The sequence below is a fragment of the Rhinolophus sinicus genome, chromosome 16 (genome assembly GCF_057876585.1).
Source record: "Rhinolophus sinicus isolate RSI-liver-muscle chromosome 16, RSI-T2T, whole genome shotgun sequence".
Classification (NCBI taxonomy): domain Eukaryota; kingdom Metazoa; phylum Chordata; class Mammalia; order Chiroptera; family Rhinolophidae; genus Rhinolophus; species Rhinolophus sinicus.
In genome coordinates this window covers 184,993,417-185,009,407 of record NC_142516.1, presented here as the reverse complement: position 1 = coordinate 185,009,407, position 15,991 = coordinate 184,993,417, and the positions used below count along the sequence as shown (strand labels likewise).

At 38.2% G+C, this 15,991-nt stretch overlaps 1 protein-coding gene across 4 annotated transcripts in view; it reads right to left on the bottom strand.

Annotated features, from left to right (window-relative positions):
- Window positions 1–3,278: 3,278 nt before the first annotated feature.
- The window catches only part of AKAP11 (A-kinase anchoring protein 11), a 48,773-nt gene continuing 36,060 nt past the window's right edge, over window positions 3,279–15,991 (bottom strand). For 3 of the 4 annotated variants that reach the window (XM_019749790.3, XM_074329331.2, XM_019749789.3), the window contains exons 9-12: window positions 13,534–13,617; window positions 12,697–12,746; window positions 9,170–9,330; window positions 3,279–7,225 (exon numbers count right to left, since the gene is read on the bottom strand). In XM_019749790.3, coding sequence (XP_019605349.3) covers window positions 7,085–7,225; window positions 9,170–9,330; window positions 12,697–12,746; window positions 13,534–13,617 — 436 coding nt within the window. In that variant the 3' untranslated portion in view covers window positions 3,279–7,084. The remainder of the gene's footprint in view (window positions 7,226–9,169; window positions 9,331–12,696; window positions 12,747–13,533; window positions 13,618–15,991) is intronic. The other variant, XM_019749793.3, reaches the window with a different exon arrangement.

The following is a 15,991-nucleotide window of genomic DNA, read 5'->3' as shown; positions in this document are numbered from 1 at the left end:
TAGCAGAGCACACAGGAGGAGGTGCGTGCTTGCTGGGGCAAGGTGAGCTCGATTTTAGATATACTGGATTAGAAGCGACAAGAAGGCAAAGAGAAAGCCATCGGACAATTAGCAAAAAAGGAATTAGAGCTTGGAAGGACTTTTCTTTCTGTGACTCTTCCTTCTCACCAAGTTCTCAGGGTCACCGAAAACATGCATAAAGCAGCCTCTAGTGCTGTCAGCTCTCACAGGCAAAATAAGAGTGAAGAGAAGGAAAGAGAAAAATTGAATAGTCAAGCAGAGAAAACACATGCTTTTGCCAGGTTTCTGGGAGCCAACCAGAACTTCTTTTACACATTGTCCTTCTCAAAAGACATACTTAAAATACATTGTAAAGATTGTCAGCTGTACCAACTTTGGCTCAAAGCAATAATAGCACATAATAGGAATGTAAAAAAACTACAACTATATATCAGTCAGACCCAAGAGCTCTGGCCAAGTTATTTCCAGCCAAAAGAGTGGCGAGACTTATTGACTACCAAACTTGAAAAGCCCAAGGGTGAGTGTGGAGTTTTTAAAAATGCTTTTGACAAACATTTGTGAAATAAGGGAAATCCCAATTGTATAAAATATCTCATACATGGGGGGGGGGGAACTGAAAGGAAATACACTAACATGTAAACAGTTATTGTCTCTCTGTGTTATTACAGGTGATTTTCATGGTCATTTCTGTATGTTGGTTTGTAAAGATGGGGACGCAGCAGTGTAATGAGCAAACCTGGGCTCTGGGGCCTGATGGACCTGGGTGTGACCACTACGCCCGCTGTGGAAGAAACCTCGCCTCTCTGAGCCCGTGTTTTCACATGGAAAACAGGAATGATGACAAGTTGACATCTAGATGCAATGACGTGAAGGGTTTGCTGTAAACAGTAAACAGGAATTATATGACCGTGTGTTGCATTTGGCTTGTTCCTTTCATTTTCTACTTTATTATTTTAAACACTGCTTCTCCACGATGTCCTTAGAGCTCCATTTCCTCCTTATAAAAGTAGTACCCATTCCAGTAGTTTTCCCTCTCAGCCAAGTTAAACGTAAATTCTTTCGGTCTGCGGGAAAGGACCGGAATTTTATGTTCACTTTTTAAACTCTAAAGATACTCTATGGTCTTATTGGCTTCTATTGTCACTGTGCAGCGGACTGTTGTAAATCAGGTTGTAGCTTTGCAGGTGGCCCACCTGTTCTCTCTGCTTGTTTTTGAGATGATCACTTTTGCAGCTGTTTTTTAAAATATCATGTGTGTATGTGTGCGCGCACGTGTGTGCACACCTGTGCAAAGGGACGCATTGTGTGAAATGTGTACACACAATCGCACATCTATGCATTTAACCACCATCCAAGAAAGAGAATACTGACAGCACATTGGCCTCCTGTAGATCCTTCTGCCCTAGAAGTAACCACTGACCTGAATTTATAGTGACCAGTTCCTGTTTTGTGACATTTTCAAATTAACATCCAACAGTAACTTACAGCAGCCAACCCCCACTTTGAAATGTCCCACACAATGCAATTCCTATGTAGCAGAAACTCGTAACAACGGCTGTCTGTATGTGGGGTGCTTCGTGGCTGAAGAGGGGTGAGAGACTTTCTCACTGTACGTTCTTATGCCTTTTGGAATTTAATGTCATGTGCATTTATAACCCTTTCAGAAGATAAAATATAGAAAAAATAAAAGGGGTATCAATAATAAAGCACATATAAAATGCCTCCTTGAGATACAGATACTACGTCTCTGTAGGATAAGTCTACTGAAAATGTAAACCTGATAGAATCTGCTCCTGGTAAACCTATGCAGCCTCTCCTTCTCTACATACTTAAAAAAACTACGTTTTTAATAATTATGATGTTTTCTTCCCAGGAGCAATAAACTCACCAAGTCCATAATTTCTAGAATCCTCCTCCCCTCTTTGAGTAACTCCAGACAATGGAAGAATTGCTTGAACACCGTTCAGATCTTCTAAGCGTAATAATTATCTCATCTCTTTCAATCAGAGGTTGAAACTCACACTCCTGTAGGGCCCCAGCGGGCCACAGAAATGGCTCAATCGGAGCGAGTCTCGCCACAGGCACAAGGAAACGTCTAAACCCAGGGGCAACCACCAGTCAGCTTCCAGCAAAGTGTTGTGCACAGGAGTCCAATCAGTGTCCCAGAGCTTCTGATTTTTTCTGAGAATCTGAAATACATATTTAAATGTGAAACCTCCTTACTTTCAAGTGTTGGTAATTACCTGTAAAAGTTCTCTTCTTGGGCTAAAGTACATGCGTGGCGATGGAGTCCAGCTGTACTCCTGTGATCGAAGCTACGAAATCCATTTAGATGTGTGTTTCAAAGAAGAGGTGCTAAAAAGTCAAATTTGGGGCTTCAATTGCTCTTGAAGAGATTTCTTTGTATCTCTTTCCAACTATGATCTTCCTTGCCGCAGAGCACAAAGATTAAGTGAGGAAAAAAGACAACCGGCCCCGCCAAGGAGTAACTTCCACGCACTCACTGTCCCTCTCGTACACGTAAGGCGGCAAACATGCCGCAACGGCACCCAGGGTGTGTTCATCCGGGACATGTGACTTCTCCTCAGCTCTCACACTTTCAAAAACCCATGGTAATGCTTCCGGCCTGTCCTTCGCCCTCCTCCCTGTCCCAGCTGACACACAGATGACAAACGACTCCAACGTGCATAAATGTTCAGATTTTGGAGTTACAGTCGAAGGAATCTGGCTTACTTTTCCTCAGCAGTTTTTAGTTGTTTTCTTGCTGACCGGGATGCTCTCACACCCAAGTTATTGTTTGGCTGCATTATTTCCTAGTATTTTGAAGCATTCATGAAAAACAAGAAAATCGTTCCCTAATTTCTGGGGCTTAAACTACTTAAGCTAAAGTCAAATCCCCTTAGTAATACACAGCCAGCGCCTAACGTTAAGTGCCTGGCGTGACAGCGGTACGATCGCTTTATTCTACAGAAGGGGTGCTCGGTCCATGCCGGTAGACTTTCCTAACACACTCATAATCAAAGCAACCACAATCTTCTCCTTGGCACTAAAATCCAAAATGGATTGGGCAAACAGCCTTTCACGTCAGAGGCACCTGAGTAAGCAGTTAGAATCCAGTGTCCAATTAAAAATATTCCTAACTTCTCTTGTTTTCGAAAACCATGTCAGAAGCACTGACGTGGTTCAACGTGTCCCACTTTCACACCTTTTCGTTCAGTCCAGAGTAGTTAACAAGGTTTTATAAAATGAAAACCAAAGCCAGGCATCTCTTAAGTTTATTGGAGAACTCTTAGTTGGAAGAGGAAAGATCACAGACTTAAACAATTTGATAAAAGATAAAAGAACAATTAATTGTAAATGATTACAAAGGTAATTTCTGAAATGTTTATTTTGAACCACTGCTAAAACAAAAATTTAGTGCATCCTGGAGTTCATATACCTTGGTAAATGAACATATTAAATTACTGAAAGGCAAAAAAAGAAGTTACTGTTATACAAGATCTTAATGCAGTAATTCAGCACAGTCAAATAAACAGCTACAATTATTTAAAGCTGCTTTTGCTATGTATCTGGCCTATTAAACAAGAATGTGAATTACTTTTAGCACTGCACAAGTTACCAAAGGTAGCAAACCCAGCAACCTGGGCTTTAAAACCTGGTATTAAATAGTATTCAAATATTACAACAAAAACAAAACAATGCACTTCCAGAACTACAGTTCTACCCTTGTGAAAGGAATGTACATGGATGGTAAAAAAAAATAAATAAATAAAGTGACAAGAGTGACTGATACTGTATCTGCAACTTCAGAGCAGAAATGCAGTCAAGGGAGGAAATGTGTGAGGGGCCCTTTGCTAAAAATGAGGGGGAAAAAGTGTTTCACTTTAGTACAATTTTTCAATTCCCAATGAAGCGCTAATTCAATTGGGCCGGGGACAGGTGGACAGGGTTCCAAATGAAAGTATTTTTTCTACACCCTGAGAATGGATGCACGACTTTTTAAAAATTCAGTGGAAAGTTTCCTTTGAAAAATGTAAAATTTAAAGCAATATACTGATGGAAAATTGATAACATTAATTGTGGAATAATACTATTAGCTAAATAATTAACTAAGACGACACTGGGGTCTGGCCTGCAATGACAAGTCACGGCGAAAGTCCGCATTTGGGGAATGTGCACTGATGTCAGAGTCACATGGGCGAACCATCCTTTACTTCACACACGGGGCATTTAGTAAGTGACTACATTCTCCTACCAGCAACATAAAACCCTGATTTAAGCAAAACGAAAGCATTATGAATTGAATTAATTCACATAAAATTATCTAAAATGGTAAGTGGAACATTTTTCAAAGCATAAAGATATCACTACATATATTCACGAAGTGAATACTCTCAAAGGTTTTATTCCATTAAACTGTCAAACCATCCAATAGACATTGTAATTTTCTTCTGTGATTTATAAATGAATCATTCCTTTTGTATAAATGAGGAAACAGTTTCAAAATCAACATTAGTAACACCTGAAATATAGACGTAATTCCAACTTGGCTTGGGAAAACAAGACTATGAAAGAAAGGCCACAGTTCAGTCTAAAACAATGTTCGAAAACCCCTTATCAGAGGCCTCATTCACTTTCTTTCCACAGATCCTTCAATGGTTCTAAAATTGATAAATAGAAAATTCAACTCAATGCACATCACAACTTTAACAGTTCTGAATCAGCTATGACATTTCATAAGGGCAAAAATCTACAGAACGGCGACATTACAATGTTATAATATAAATATGTCAAGTAGATTTGTAATAAAATAGACAGAGCTGTCCTCAACAAACAGAGCTGTTCTGAACACTGAGCAACCAAGCAGACCTGGGGTGTCTTTGGAAAAAAATCACGAAGTGCCTTTAAAGAAAGTAAGTTTAGACTGGACTTGATTAAAAGCTACTGCTCTAAACGCAAATATTTTCTAGGTGAGGAAACTTAACTCCCGCTTCTTTTCACACCTGCCAATACGTACTATCTTCCTCTACGCCCCTGCACGGAACCGATACAAGTGTGAGTTCCTCTGTGACTATGACGAGGCGTGCTGACACCCAAGGACCAGTCTGTTGGCACGTGGTGCCTGATTACAGGAACTCTGAATCCAGCACAGCTCCAGAGAAACGCGAAGGAAAAAAGGACACGAGGAAAATCTAACCTCAAAATGATTATTACCATAAGAGAAATAAACATTTTCAAGCGCAAAGTTTTACAAAAGTAATATATTGTCACTTCAGTTTAAAAGAAATTCAGTACTCAGTTGTTTGCTGTTAATCAAACCCAGACATACACGGAAGTTACTAAACACAACTTGATAGTTACGTACTTGTAAAAATTCAATCTAAACTTAATAATCAACTAATCCGTGTTATAATTAACAACACAGTTCCTAATGTTTACAAACCCAGTCCAGTGCTGCCGCATCTCAAGCTCTGAGAAGCTAAAGACAGAAAAAATTCTGCTTATATACATTTCCTGCATTTCTCCACCTTAAAAAACACTTGAAGAAACTTCAGGAAAATTTATTTTTAAGGCTTGCTCTATTTTTTTATCTTAAATTGAGAAAAACCAAAGCTTGCAATGTAACCTCAAAATATTTAAACAGCTCTTGGCATGTTTCATAAAAAGGAAATGACTTTCATTATAAAATACATTTCACAACCATAATTATTAATTCAAATTAATATAAGTGCCACTATTCCTTGCCCCCTGGCAGGTGCTATGTCTTCTATACTTTGTGCAGCTTCCAAAATAGTCAGTGCTCAGGAAAAAAGAAAATGTAATGGAGCAAAACCAAAGGCCCCGACAAAAAGGGATTTACTCTAAAGTACAAAATCGCTCATGGAAGAACCAAAGTTCACACACGCAGACCCTCACATACAAAACCAGGACACGGCTCGGCCCTCTCTTCCAGTCACCCTGCAATTTCTAAAGACAAAGCGGTAGGAAATGTTGAGTCCAGACAATCATGTCACAGGACCTTACAAAATAGTGCAGATTTTATCCAGAGGAGGATCCTAGTTTTTCCTAGAAAAAGCTTATCCTTGCTAAAGTGGAGAGGTTTTTCAAAAATCCAAGAGTGGAAATCATTATTGGGCTTCTCTAAATGCATTTCCATGTTAACATTAATGTTTAAAATTCCAACATGTTTTGCACCTTGATTTTCATGTATAGGGTAAGTTGGGGACCTAACATAGTCAAAAAGAGAAATAAAAATTCTTACTGCACAATCTTTACAGACATTTTATTTTAAAGCACCTTTTTTAACAGTGGATTTCTAACCAAGAAAACATTAAAATAAAAGAGGACACAAACCACTAGCAAGGTTAACGTACTCCTTCACACACACGCACACACAAGCTCACTTTCATGCCAGAACAATTGGCAACATTAGCAAATATTGTCAATTTGATGGACGGCTGGGGAAACTATCATTTATGATATTAATAGATACCTAAAAATACTAATGTTTCTACGACATTAAATAGTTTGGGGGATTCAAAAACCTACCAACAGCTGAGCTATGAAAATAAAATTGACTTTTAAAAATGAGACAAAAACTATCAGAGAAAAAGAAATTAGCCTCAGTGCTATTTTTTGATGTCAGATTAGTTATTAACAGGATACCATTTGTTGCAAAGGAGCAAACTTCTAACTCTTTATCCCTGGAGCCGACCCTCAGCAACCTCAGTGTGGTTTCTAGCAGCACGGTTTGGATGCAAAAAGAACGCCATCGGTCAATATCCCTGAAAACCTCATGGTTAGACCTTCCTTCACATATATGTTCTTAGGGTCTTCACACACTACACATGTGTATAGAAGAATACATGGAGATAACATTTGAGAGATTACAAAAGTGTGAACTATATACACCGAGTGATGACACAATGAGCTTAAAAAGCTGCATTTACTTTCCTCCCAATTTACTTAAAATGTTAATATTCGCTGTTCCAACTTTATCCTATGCATCTATATCTCTTTCTTCCTTTCCTAAAACAAATAATACATTGGTTTGGAGCTTGTTCTATGCATTTTCCAAGAGCCAATCAAACAGTGACTTGCATTTCTCCTCACTGGAATTCTTCTCCATCACTTCGTAGTATTTAAGCACAGCCTGCAGGAGGCCTCCCACTTTCCATCCTTTTTCTTGTAATCGTTTTGAAAGCTAAAAAGAAAGATATGTTCAACATTAACCGAAAACATTTCCATAACTATAAAGTTTTCATTTTTATTTTTAACATCAGCTAAAACTAAGAATCCTGCTGCTTGTAGTAAAATATTGTTACCCAGTTATAACAAAGTCTTCTCCCTAAATCACCACCCCTTTACACAAATTGAACCTTTCTCCTTCCTGCCCTTTATAAATACATCTCCACCACAAAATGACACTTTGGGATTACTGGAGACAGAGCTCCATAAACCTCACCAAGTGGATATTCTGTGTGGATGTCACATTTCTACAGGAAATTCTTAACCTAAGGAAATACATCTGCCACACCCTCAATTAGAAACATAAAATAATAAAGATAACCTCAAGCTTAATAAAACAATGTGGATTTTCCTTCCATAACATATAGTGTGGTTTTTTTGTTTTGTTTTTTGAATACATACTCTAGCCTCAACGGAAACATGGCTTTCTAAGTTAAGAAATGTTACTGTTTCCAAAAAACCAAAAAAGTAAATAAATATTGTGGTCATTATTTCACAGGACAGGGTATACAATTATCGAATCATTATGTTGTACACCTGAAACTAATATATTTGTTGTATATCAATTATACTTCAATTAAAAAAAAGATAAATAAATACAGGTTTAAATAAACTATCATCACCAATCAGAACGTATCTTCACTCATTTTTTCTATTTAGTTCTATAAAAACGACTTTAAGTTTTTGTAAGAGAAATATGCTTGGCCTTTTTCACGTTGCCATGGACATATGCTTCCACTCCTCTTGGATACATACGTAGGAGTGGAATGGCCGGGTTATGCGATAATGCTACTTAACCTTTTGAGGAACAGCCAGGATGTTTTCCGAGGTTACATGGGGACAAGGTCCCTTAGCCAAGCACTGTCACACTAGCTGCCTATGGCCTTCCTCAGCCCTCTGTTTATCCAAGACTAAAGTCACTTCAAAATGTTTGCCTCCCTAAGGTCAGTTTTAACACTTTCCCTACCCATTCTTTCTCCGTGACGGTTCATTTCCCGAGCATCCCTTTCTGTCTCATTTTCTACCTTTGCCCAAAAACAGAAACCTAAACTGGAAAAATCCCAAAAGTCTAAGTAAAAACAAAATACCCCCAAAAAATCTATTTCTACATTTTATTTTTTTCACATACTTCTTTCAATAATACCTTTGTAAATTCTGAACCAGGAATCAAGAGTAACTGGACTGTTCTTTTTTCTTGTTGCTATTGATCAATTTACATTGGTTATTCATTGGACTACTCTATAACTTATGATAAGATTAAACCAAAGTTCTGATAAGGAAAATTCTGGGACAAAACCTTAAGACTGTCAACTGAAAAATCTTGAGTAACAAGGTGCTTGGCACCCAGTTAAGTTCTCAATAAAAACACCTATTAGCGCATTAAATCTGAATGTTTTATTATTAGAACGTTCTTAAATACTCATTTGATCCACGGTCCCTTATCAGCTGTTCAAACTTCTACTAGCTTTTGCTTATGCCAGCTTCTCTTATGAATGAAACTGGATTAACAGAGAAAGAAACATACTGGGTACTGGCACAATTAGGAATCGATTGAACACAAAGAATGACTCAGTCTTTTCGTATGAACGCATGAAATGTTTATTAATAGCACTGAACTGAGAATTTAGGATGTGCCGGGCACTAGATTCCATTTAATCCTCACAAACCTCTATAATGTAAATTCTACACTCACGTCCACAGGGCAGATAAGGAAACTGGTGAGCCAAGGTCACGCTGCTCGAGGTGGCGGAGCTGGTATCTGAACCCAGCTGGCAGACTCCGTTGCCCGAGCATGTACCCACTCTACCAAAGGGCACCTCATCTGATCGACCGTGTAACACAGAACCTCATGTACGTTAATAACCGCATCGTCACAACCTCCTCTAAGGCAGGTACTTACCCGTATAAACTCCTTCTTCGCAGAGTCATGAAAAGAAAGTTCTGCAACGTCAGCCTCTGAGGCAACGAGCCACTGAAGAACCATCCTTAGCTGGGGGTCTACAGCACAAGGCTCCATGTCAATGTTCGTTACCAGCAGAGGATTTCCACCTGGCTCCAAACCTGGTATTTAAATGGAGACAATATGGAGACTCATCGATTCAACTCTCAATACTCTGCTTTCCAAGGCTATGCAAGTATTTCCCATTTCTTAAGATTCCAGTGAATGCGGGGAGAAAATCCATCCTTTGCTAACCACACAACATCAACTAAACACCTCTTTGAAAGGGCAAAATAATGCTAAGACGAAGGAATAACTTTGACCATCTGCTGATAACACAAATGCAAAACTCTATTTCGAGGCACTGAATTCAAGTACTTTACATAAATGCCATCATTTGTGTGAAAATATGATCCACAAGTAAAGGGGGAAAAAATAAAGCTATAAAGCCAAGATGACAATCAAAATACAAATGAAACACAAATAAAAACCTCAAATAAATATATTCAATGGACTTTAAGAAAGCTTTCTGAACTAAGAGAAATAGCAGAAGCAGTAAATACTTGGATAGCACATATTAGGGTTAAGTATTATTCTAAGTTCTTTAGATACACGAACTCCTAAAATCCAAAACAACCCTACGAGGTAGAAACGATTCTCATCTCCAATTCACAGGTGAGGCGCCTGCGCAGAGACAGACCCAGAGCTTACAGGGAGGGTTAGGAACACAGGCAGCCCGCTCCGTGCTCATAATCACTTTATTCTTTAGGCAAAATAGCGGGGGGAAAGGCAATGCAACCACTTACATCCCAAAGGCCAGACCAGTGAATTTTCCGGCACACTCCTATTATAAATAAGATATGCTCTCGAGTTTATTTCTATTTTTGTGAAAAGTATGTTTTTAACAAAGTAGGATGCATCCCGGTGGACTGTAAAACTAAGACTTAACAGTCTCGCTTCATGATGGCTGAGCCCCAGGCAGCGCTGAGACAGGCGCCCTCCCACACACGGGGTGAGCGGCGGGGCACGATGCCAACCAGGCCAGATTGTACCGGCAGAGTAGAGATTAGTTGGTGAAGGTCCCTGATGCATTTTTATAGTTTGCAGAGCATTCTAGATCACTACTGATCACTTTTAGGGTATGTGTAAGCCCCTAATTATTCATTTAAAAAGTTGTTTACATTATACTCTTAAAATAAATGTACTGTTTCTCCCCCTCCTCTCGCCTCACTGACTCTCAATCAAAAATGGGTCTGTTGCACCATGATACCAGACCTGGTCTCTGGGCCATTTTGTAAATCCTAAGTCATGGGGTGGGACGCTGCCACCCCAAGACTTCTCTGTACTGCAGCCTTTCTCAGTCCAGGACTCTGGTTGCCTGGCCTGAGATGCCCTCTGTCGTGCGGGGGACCCTGCTCGCTGCGCCATTTGTAATGCAGGGAGACCTGCGGGGTCTCTGCTCCCGCTCCCCACATAAGAACGCAGGACATGGTGAGGCCAAAAAGGAACACCCACGGAGCCATAGGTAGGGGAGTCATACCACTATAGTCTCGCTGGCGGCTTTGTTGGAGAAACAGGAAACAGCAGCCACATAATTCTCAACCCTCATTTTGCCCCTTGCAGGCTCAGCCACCATATCCTTGCTGGCCCCCATTTTCTGCTAGCGTAGCCACAGCAGTTATATTAATGGCCAATGGCTCACTGGTTACAGCTGACGGCCAACTAGCCACAGCTGATGGCCACCCAATCACAGTTGATGGCCATTTGCTACCTGAGCCAGCACCTTTCTATGTGAGGCCAAGAGCCTGGAAATTGCTTTCTGGGGCTCTGTCCCCACACCCTCTCTCTTTAGAGAGGTCACCAAATACTAGTGAAGAGAGAAGAGACTGATAGCCTGAAGCTACAAACAACAACAACAACAAAACATTAGAGTTGCCATCGTAGGATTTCCATAATTTTGAATCTTTCTATAAACCTACATCACTTTATCTCCTAATTTACCACTTTCTAATTTAACAAGTTTGAAAGTTGGCTGCAATTGTCTATATAATGAGAGGTGACTATACTCTCACAGCTGGGTAATAACATATATCTACAATAATTCATCTCCTGATTTCTACCTACTCACAAAAGAAATCCTGAACAACCTGGCTAGTGCCAAAAGTAAACATTTTCAAATAAATTTCATATTGACTTTAACTTGAATCTTTTTTCTTAATCATTCCTCCGTAAAGTTAGTATTCATTCAAGAAAATACTTACCATATCCATTTATACCATGTATTTAGTCTTTGGAACAACTCTGCTCACAGTTAATACTTGGGGAAAGTACACAACTTTTCTAGACAAAATCAACACTTTTTTAGTTAACAAAGATAAAGCAAATGTCACCTAGCCTATCTATAACTCAAAAACTATCGCCCTACCCCTACTTTCCATCTGATGAGAAAAACTTACTTCTAGAAGTCCTATATGAAGAGAACGTCTACTTAGCAGAGACTTTAGAACTAAAATAGAATAATCATCCTAGATCTGAGAATTCTAGCTCAAAAACTGGCACATGACTTTCCTACACAAGAAAAGTACAACTGGTGATAGAACCGACTGGAAACTTAGGTGTTATAAAGTATATTTCAAGAAATTCATTTTGGCAATTTTCTCAGTTTGCCCAATTCTAAAGATATGACAACAACAAAAAAATCCCTGATTCAAAAACAAATCTCTCAAACAGTATGAACATTTTTACGTGTCACTCTACAGAAGACATCATTGGTATTTTTATGATTAAGGGAAAGTAAGGTTTGGGGGAAAGAATTCAACAAGCATCTAAATACAATGAAAACTCATCTTCAACACGAACAGTTAGTTTTTACATTCACTCAGACATTCTAATATAATTGAATTAAGGATCACAAATCATTGTCCTGAACTCTGCAACCAACGGTATCTAGTATTTACATGTTCACAACTCTGTTCAATAAAAGAAGAACTGAATGTTGTCTTCACATACGTGTATCCATGACTAGAATCAGTGAGGGATGAATTGATTTTAAAATATGTTATTTTCACTTATTGTTTTATGTAAGTCTAACATTCTAGAAATTACTGGTTTGTCAGGAGAAAACTGTGACATATGCCATAGTAAATTATATTTTATGAGTAAGGATTTTATCTTTTTACACCGATAATTATACAGAGATTATCATGAATTTCCCTCTCAAATAACTAAATAATTATTTTAATGTAGCTCAGTCTTTATACCAACGAGTACTTCATTAGTTTAGCAACCAAATAATGCAAACTGCTCAGCAAAGAACCTGACGCTGGATGAATTAGTTTAAGAATACCCTGATTTGTACTATACATACGCTGACTTGCAATAACCCAGAGTCTAACTGATGAAACGCACAAACAGAAAAATGAAAGACTCTTCTAGGGGCGCTTACACAAAAAGCACGCCAACACTTTGAAAACCAAATGGTCACTCACCTTCTCCGTCATCCTCATGCTCGTCTTCATCTTTGTCATCTGGCCCATCACTTTTCGGACAAACGAGCAAAAGCAGTTAAAAAAAAAGCTTTGATTAATAATGGCATTAAAATCAGTTCTTAAAATGAGGTAAAGAATGAATGCTACAATATGATGTGTGACATTTAAAGAAGGGGAGAAATGACACTGAAAAAGGAAGCTTTGCTTCTCACACCATTTCATGTTAAAATTTGAATTGTAAATGACGCCCACGTAAGTTACCAAGAACCGAGAAGTGCTACCTGACCATGATATATATTTAGAGTGCCAAGTAATTTCATAATAAAGCTTAATTTAAAACAATTTAAAACCAAAATATGCTACTAATTTGGTTGTAGAATATCATAGAATGATACAAATAATTATTTATTAATGCTTCTGATGCCATTTATATTTTTTAACATAGTAAAAACACATTTTTCTTACACTTTTCTTATGTATGAAATAAAGCTACACACACACACACACAAAACAAAATTAAAAAAACACAACCCAAAACAAAAACAGAAATCCTGTAGGAAGCAAGCTCTTTTTAATGAAAATAATTGGTAGAATGAAAGATAGCAAGCGGAGCGATACATGCATAAAAGCAACGCACTTTGCAATTAGATGTCAATCATATCTTAATACAGTTGAATTTTTTTTAGATGTAAATTGATCAAGCAGAATCGTGTCAAAAATACAGGAGAACAGCAGCTTGATACATATTGGCATCGTAACCCACATCTTCTACGAGGATGACATCATGCATTAGTGGTGAAAGACTCATCAGTTTGTAAGTTTCTGGACTGGACCAACCTGTCTGATGTTGGAAAGGAGAAATTGTCCTCACACAAATCTCCTTCTAAACCAAGACTGCTCCAGCTACTGCTGTTACCATTACTGCCAGAGGAAGAAAAGAACAGAGCTGAGCTAGAAAATGAGTAGTACAGACGCCCTGGGTGTCCCGCAGATCAGCTGCTGTCAGTGGTAACTGCACGTCCAGAGGCTGCCACAGGGGACGGGAGCGAGCCCCGTCCAGGGTGGAGAGAGCCCATCACTGCCACTGAGAAAGGTTCCTGACACCTCAGAGATTTGGGGGTTTCCTGACTTGTCCTCAATAGATCGTGAAAATTACTCTACATTTATATTTATTTTACACAGTAAGGCAACAGAATGACTTTTAAGACTGCAAATGAATGCATGAAGTAAGAAGTTTCACAATGGAAGTCTTAGGATATAATTTGTAAAAAGCCAATACTCTTCAGCTTCCATAAAGTTAAAAGAAACAAGAGAAAAAACACTAGGTATCATTGTCTCTTGGTCTTTCAATAGATATTGCAAACAGCAGTGGACTTGGTGGGCGGGGATAGGGCTCCGAAACATAGTCCCAAATAGACCTTCTGTAACTACTTGGAGAAAAAAATGTTTTCTGATTTTAAAATACTCTATGTCAATTACCTTCATTTTACACGTTACATATAATTCAGTAGGTGGCAAATAACATACATTTTCTTCAGAATATTGAATAACCAGGGCTTATTCAAGCATTACACTTGTCTGGTTGGCCAGTTACTAATGCCACACAGATAACTTCTTATACTATCCAATCAAAAGAAGAAAGCAACTATATTCTAAAACTGCGGCAAAGCAATAAAAAACAAAAAGCAACTGTATTCAGAAATAAAACTAAACTCAATTTTTCAGATTAAAACCTAAACATGCAATTTTTAAAAATACTAATCATTAAAATAATTAGTAAGCATATTAGTTTGCAGTGATAAGCAGCTGTATTTCCCCACGTTAGGCTAGGCAACTAGAAAAATTAATATTTACACAAACCAAAATTTTGGTTCTAAAAAATAAATTAACAAAATAATTTTATGGGCATCAGTAAATGTGGACAAAGTTACAAAAAAAGGACAGTTACTTAAAAGTTCTAAATAGTTTCCAAGCAATCACAAATAATTTACATATCCATGTTTACTCTAGTACTGTCAAAATGTCACAAACTATAATGTATTAGAGAATAAAAAACTGAGCAGTATCTTTTCACATATATTGAAACAAATATAGCTCTATTATAAAACTATTAAAACAACCAGAGTTTTGCCCATATAGTTTGTTGTCGCACAAAGCAAAACCGAGAAAATACAGAAATATAGAGCTACCACCAAAAAGAAAGTTAATGATCTCAAAACTGTATTTACTTCTGTTAAAAGACTGATTATCTAAATGAAACAATTATGAAATTCTTACTCATACCCTAATGATTCCTCCATTTAATTAACAATAAAAATCTATCACCTAAATATTAGGTGAACATGAAAAGAAACAGCTAAAAAATGTAAAGGCTAAAAATTCAAAAACTCCCCCCTATCTAACCGCATTCCCCCTCCCATTTTGCCTCTCGAAATGGATAAGATTTGAAGTCAGTTATTTCTAAAACACCACTTCTAACTCGGATGACCATATAATTTGTTCAACCAACCAGGGCACTTGTGCAAATTAAAGAAGTCACCATTAATGACACCACAACAGAAGTAAAAGAGACCTGGCCTGAGCAAACTTGGAGGTACGGTCATCCTACGTTAACTCAACATAAAATGACTTCATGTCTTCACTTAACGGTTTTCTATTTCATTCTCGAGCACGGTCCCGCTTCCATCCTTTTCTCTGATGTCTTTTCCTACTTCCTATGTCAAGGACAGGTATATCGCAAACCAGTGGCAGTCAAGGACTCAAACCCTTTACTGTGGCTTTCAGCCATATGAAGCGTACTATCCATTCTGACACATCTCAGAAAAATCGCTCATATCTCAAAAATACGGCAAGTCCAGCCCCATCTCTTACCTAAATCTACTACATAACTTTTAAGAAACCCACAAACTGCTGAAATACTTGAGATTCACATACACAGACCAGTTCTCTTTCTGATGAAATAATTATACATTCCTCCTAAACACTTGCGAAAATTTGAGATTATTCTTTCTTTTTTAACTGTTGCCCTCTAGGGAACTTCCTACTTAGAGGGAAAGTAACGTATGTCCAAACCGCTTTAGTCTTTAATCTCCTACCTTGATCTCTGTACCAGAAAACAACAGTTCCTGCTGCACATGCCACCAAAAGACGAAGCATGTAGGGCCATGTATCTTAAGTGTGTTCTCTGAATCACCTTCATTAAAATCACGCGAGATATTTATTAAGCGTGCAGATTCTAGGGATGCTCCAATGTCCTAGTGAATCCTAACCTCCGGGAGGTGAGGCCCTGAAAATT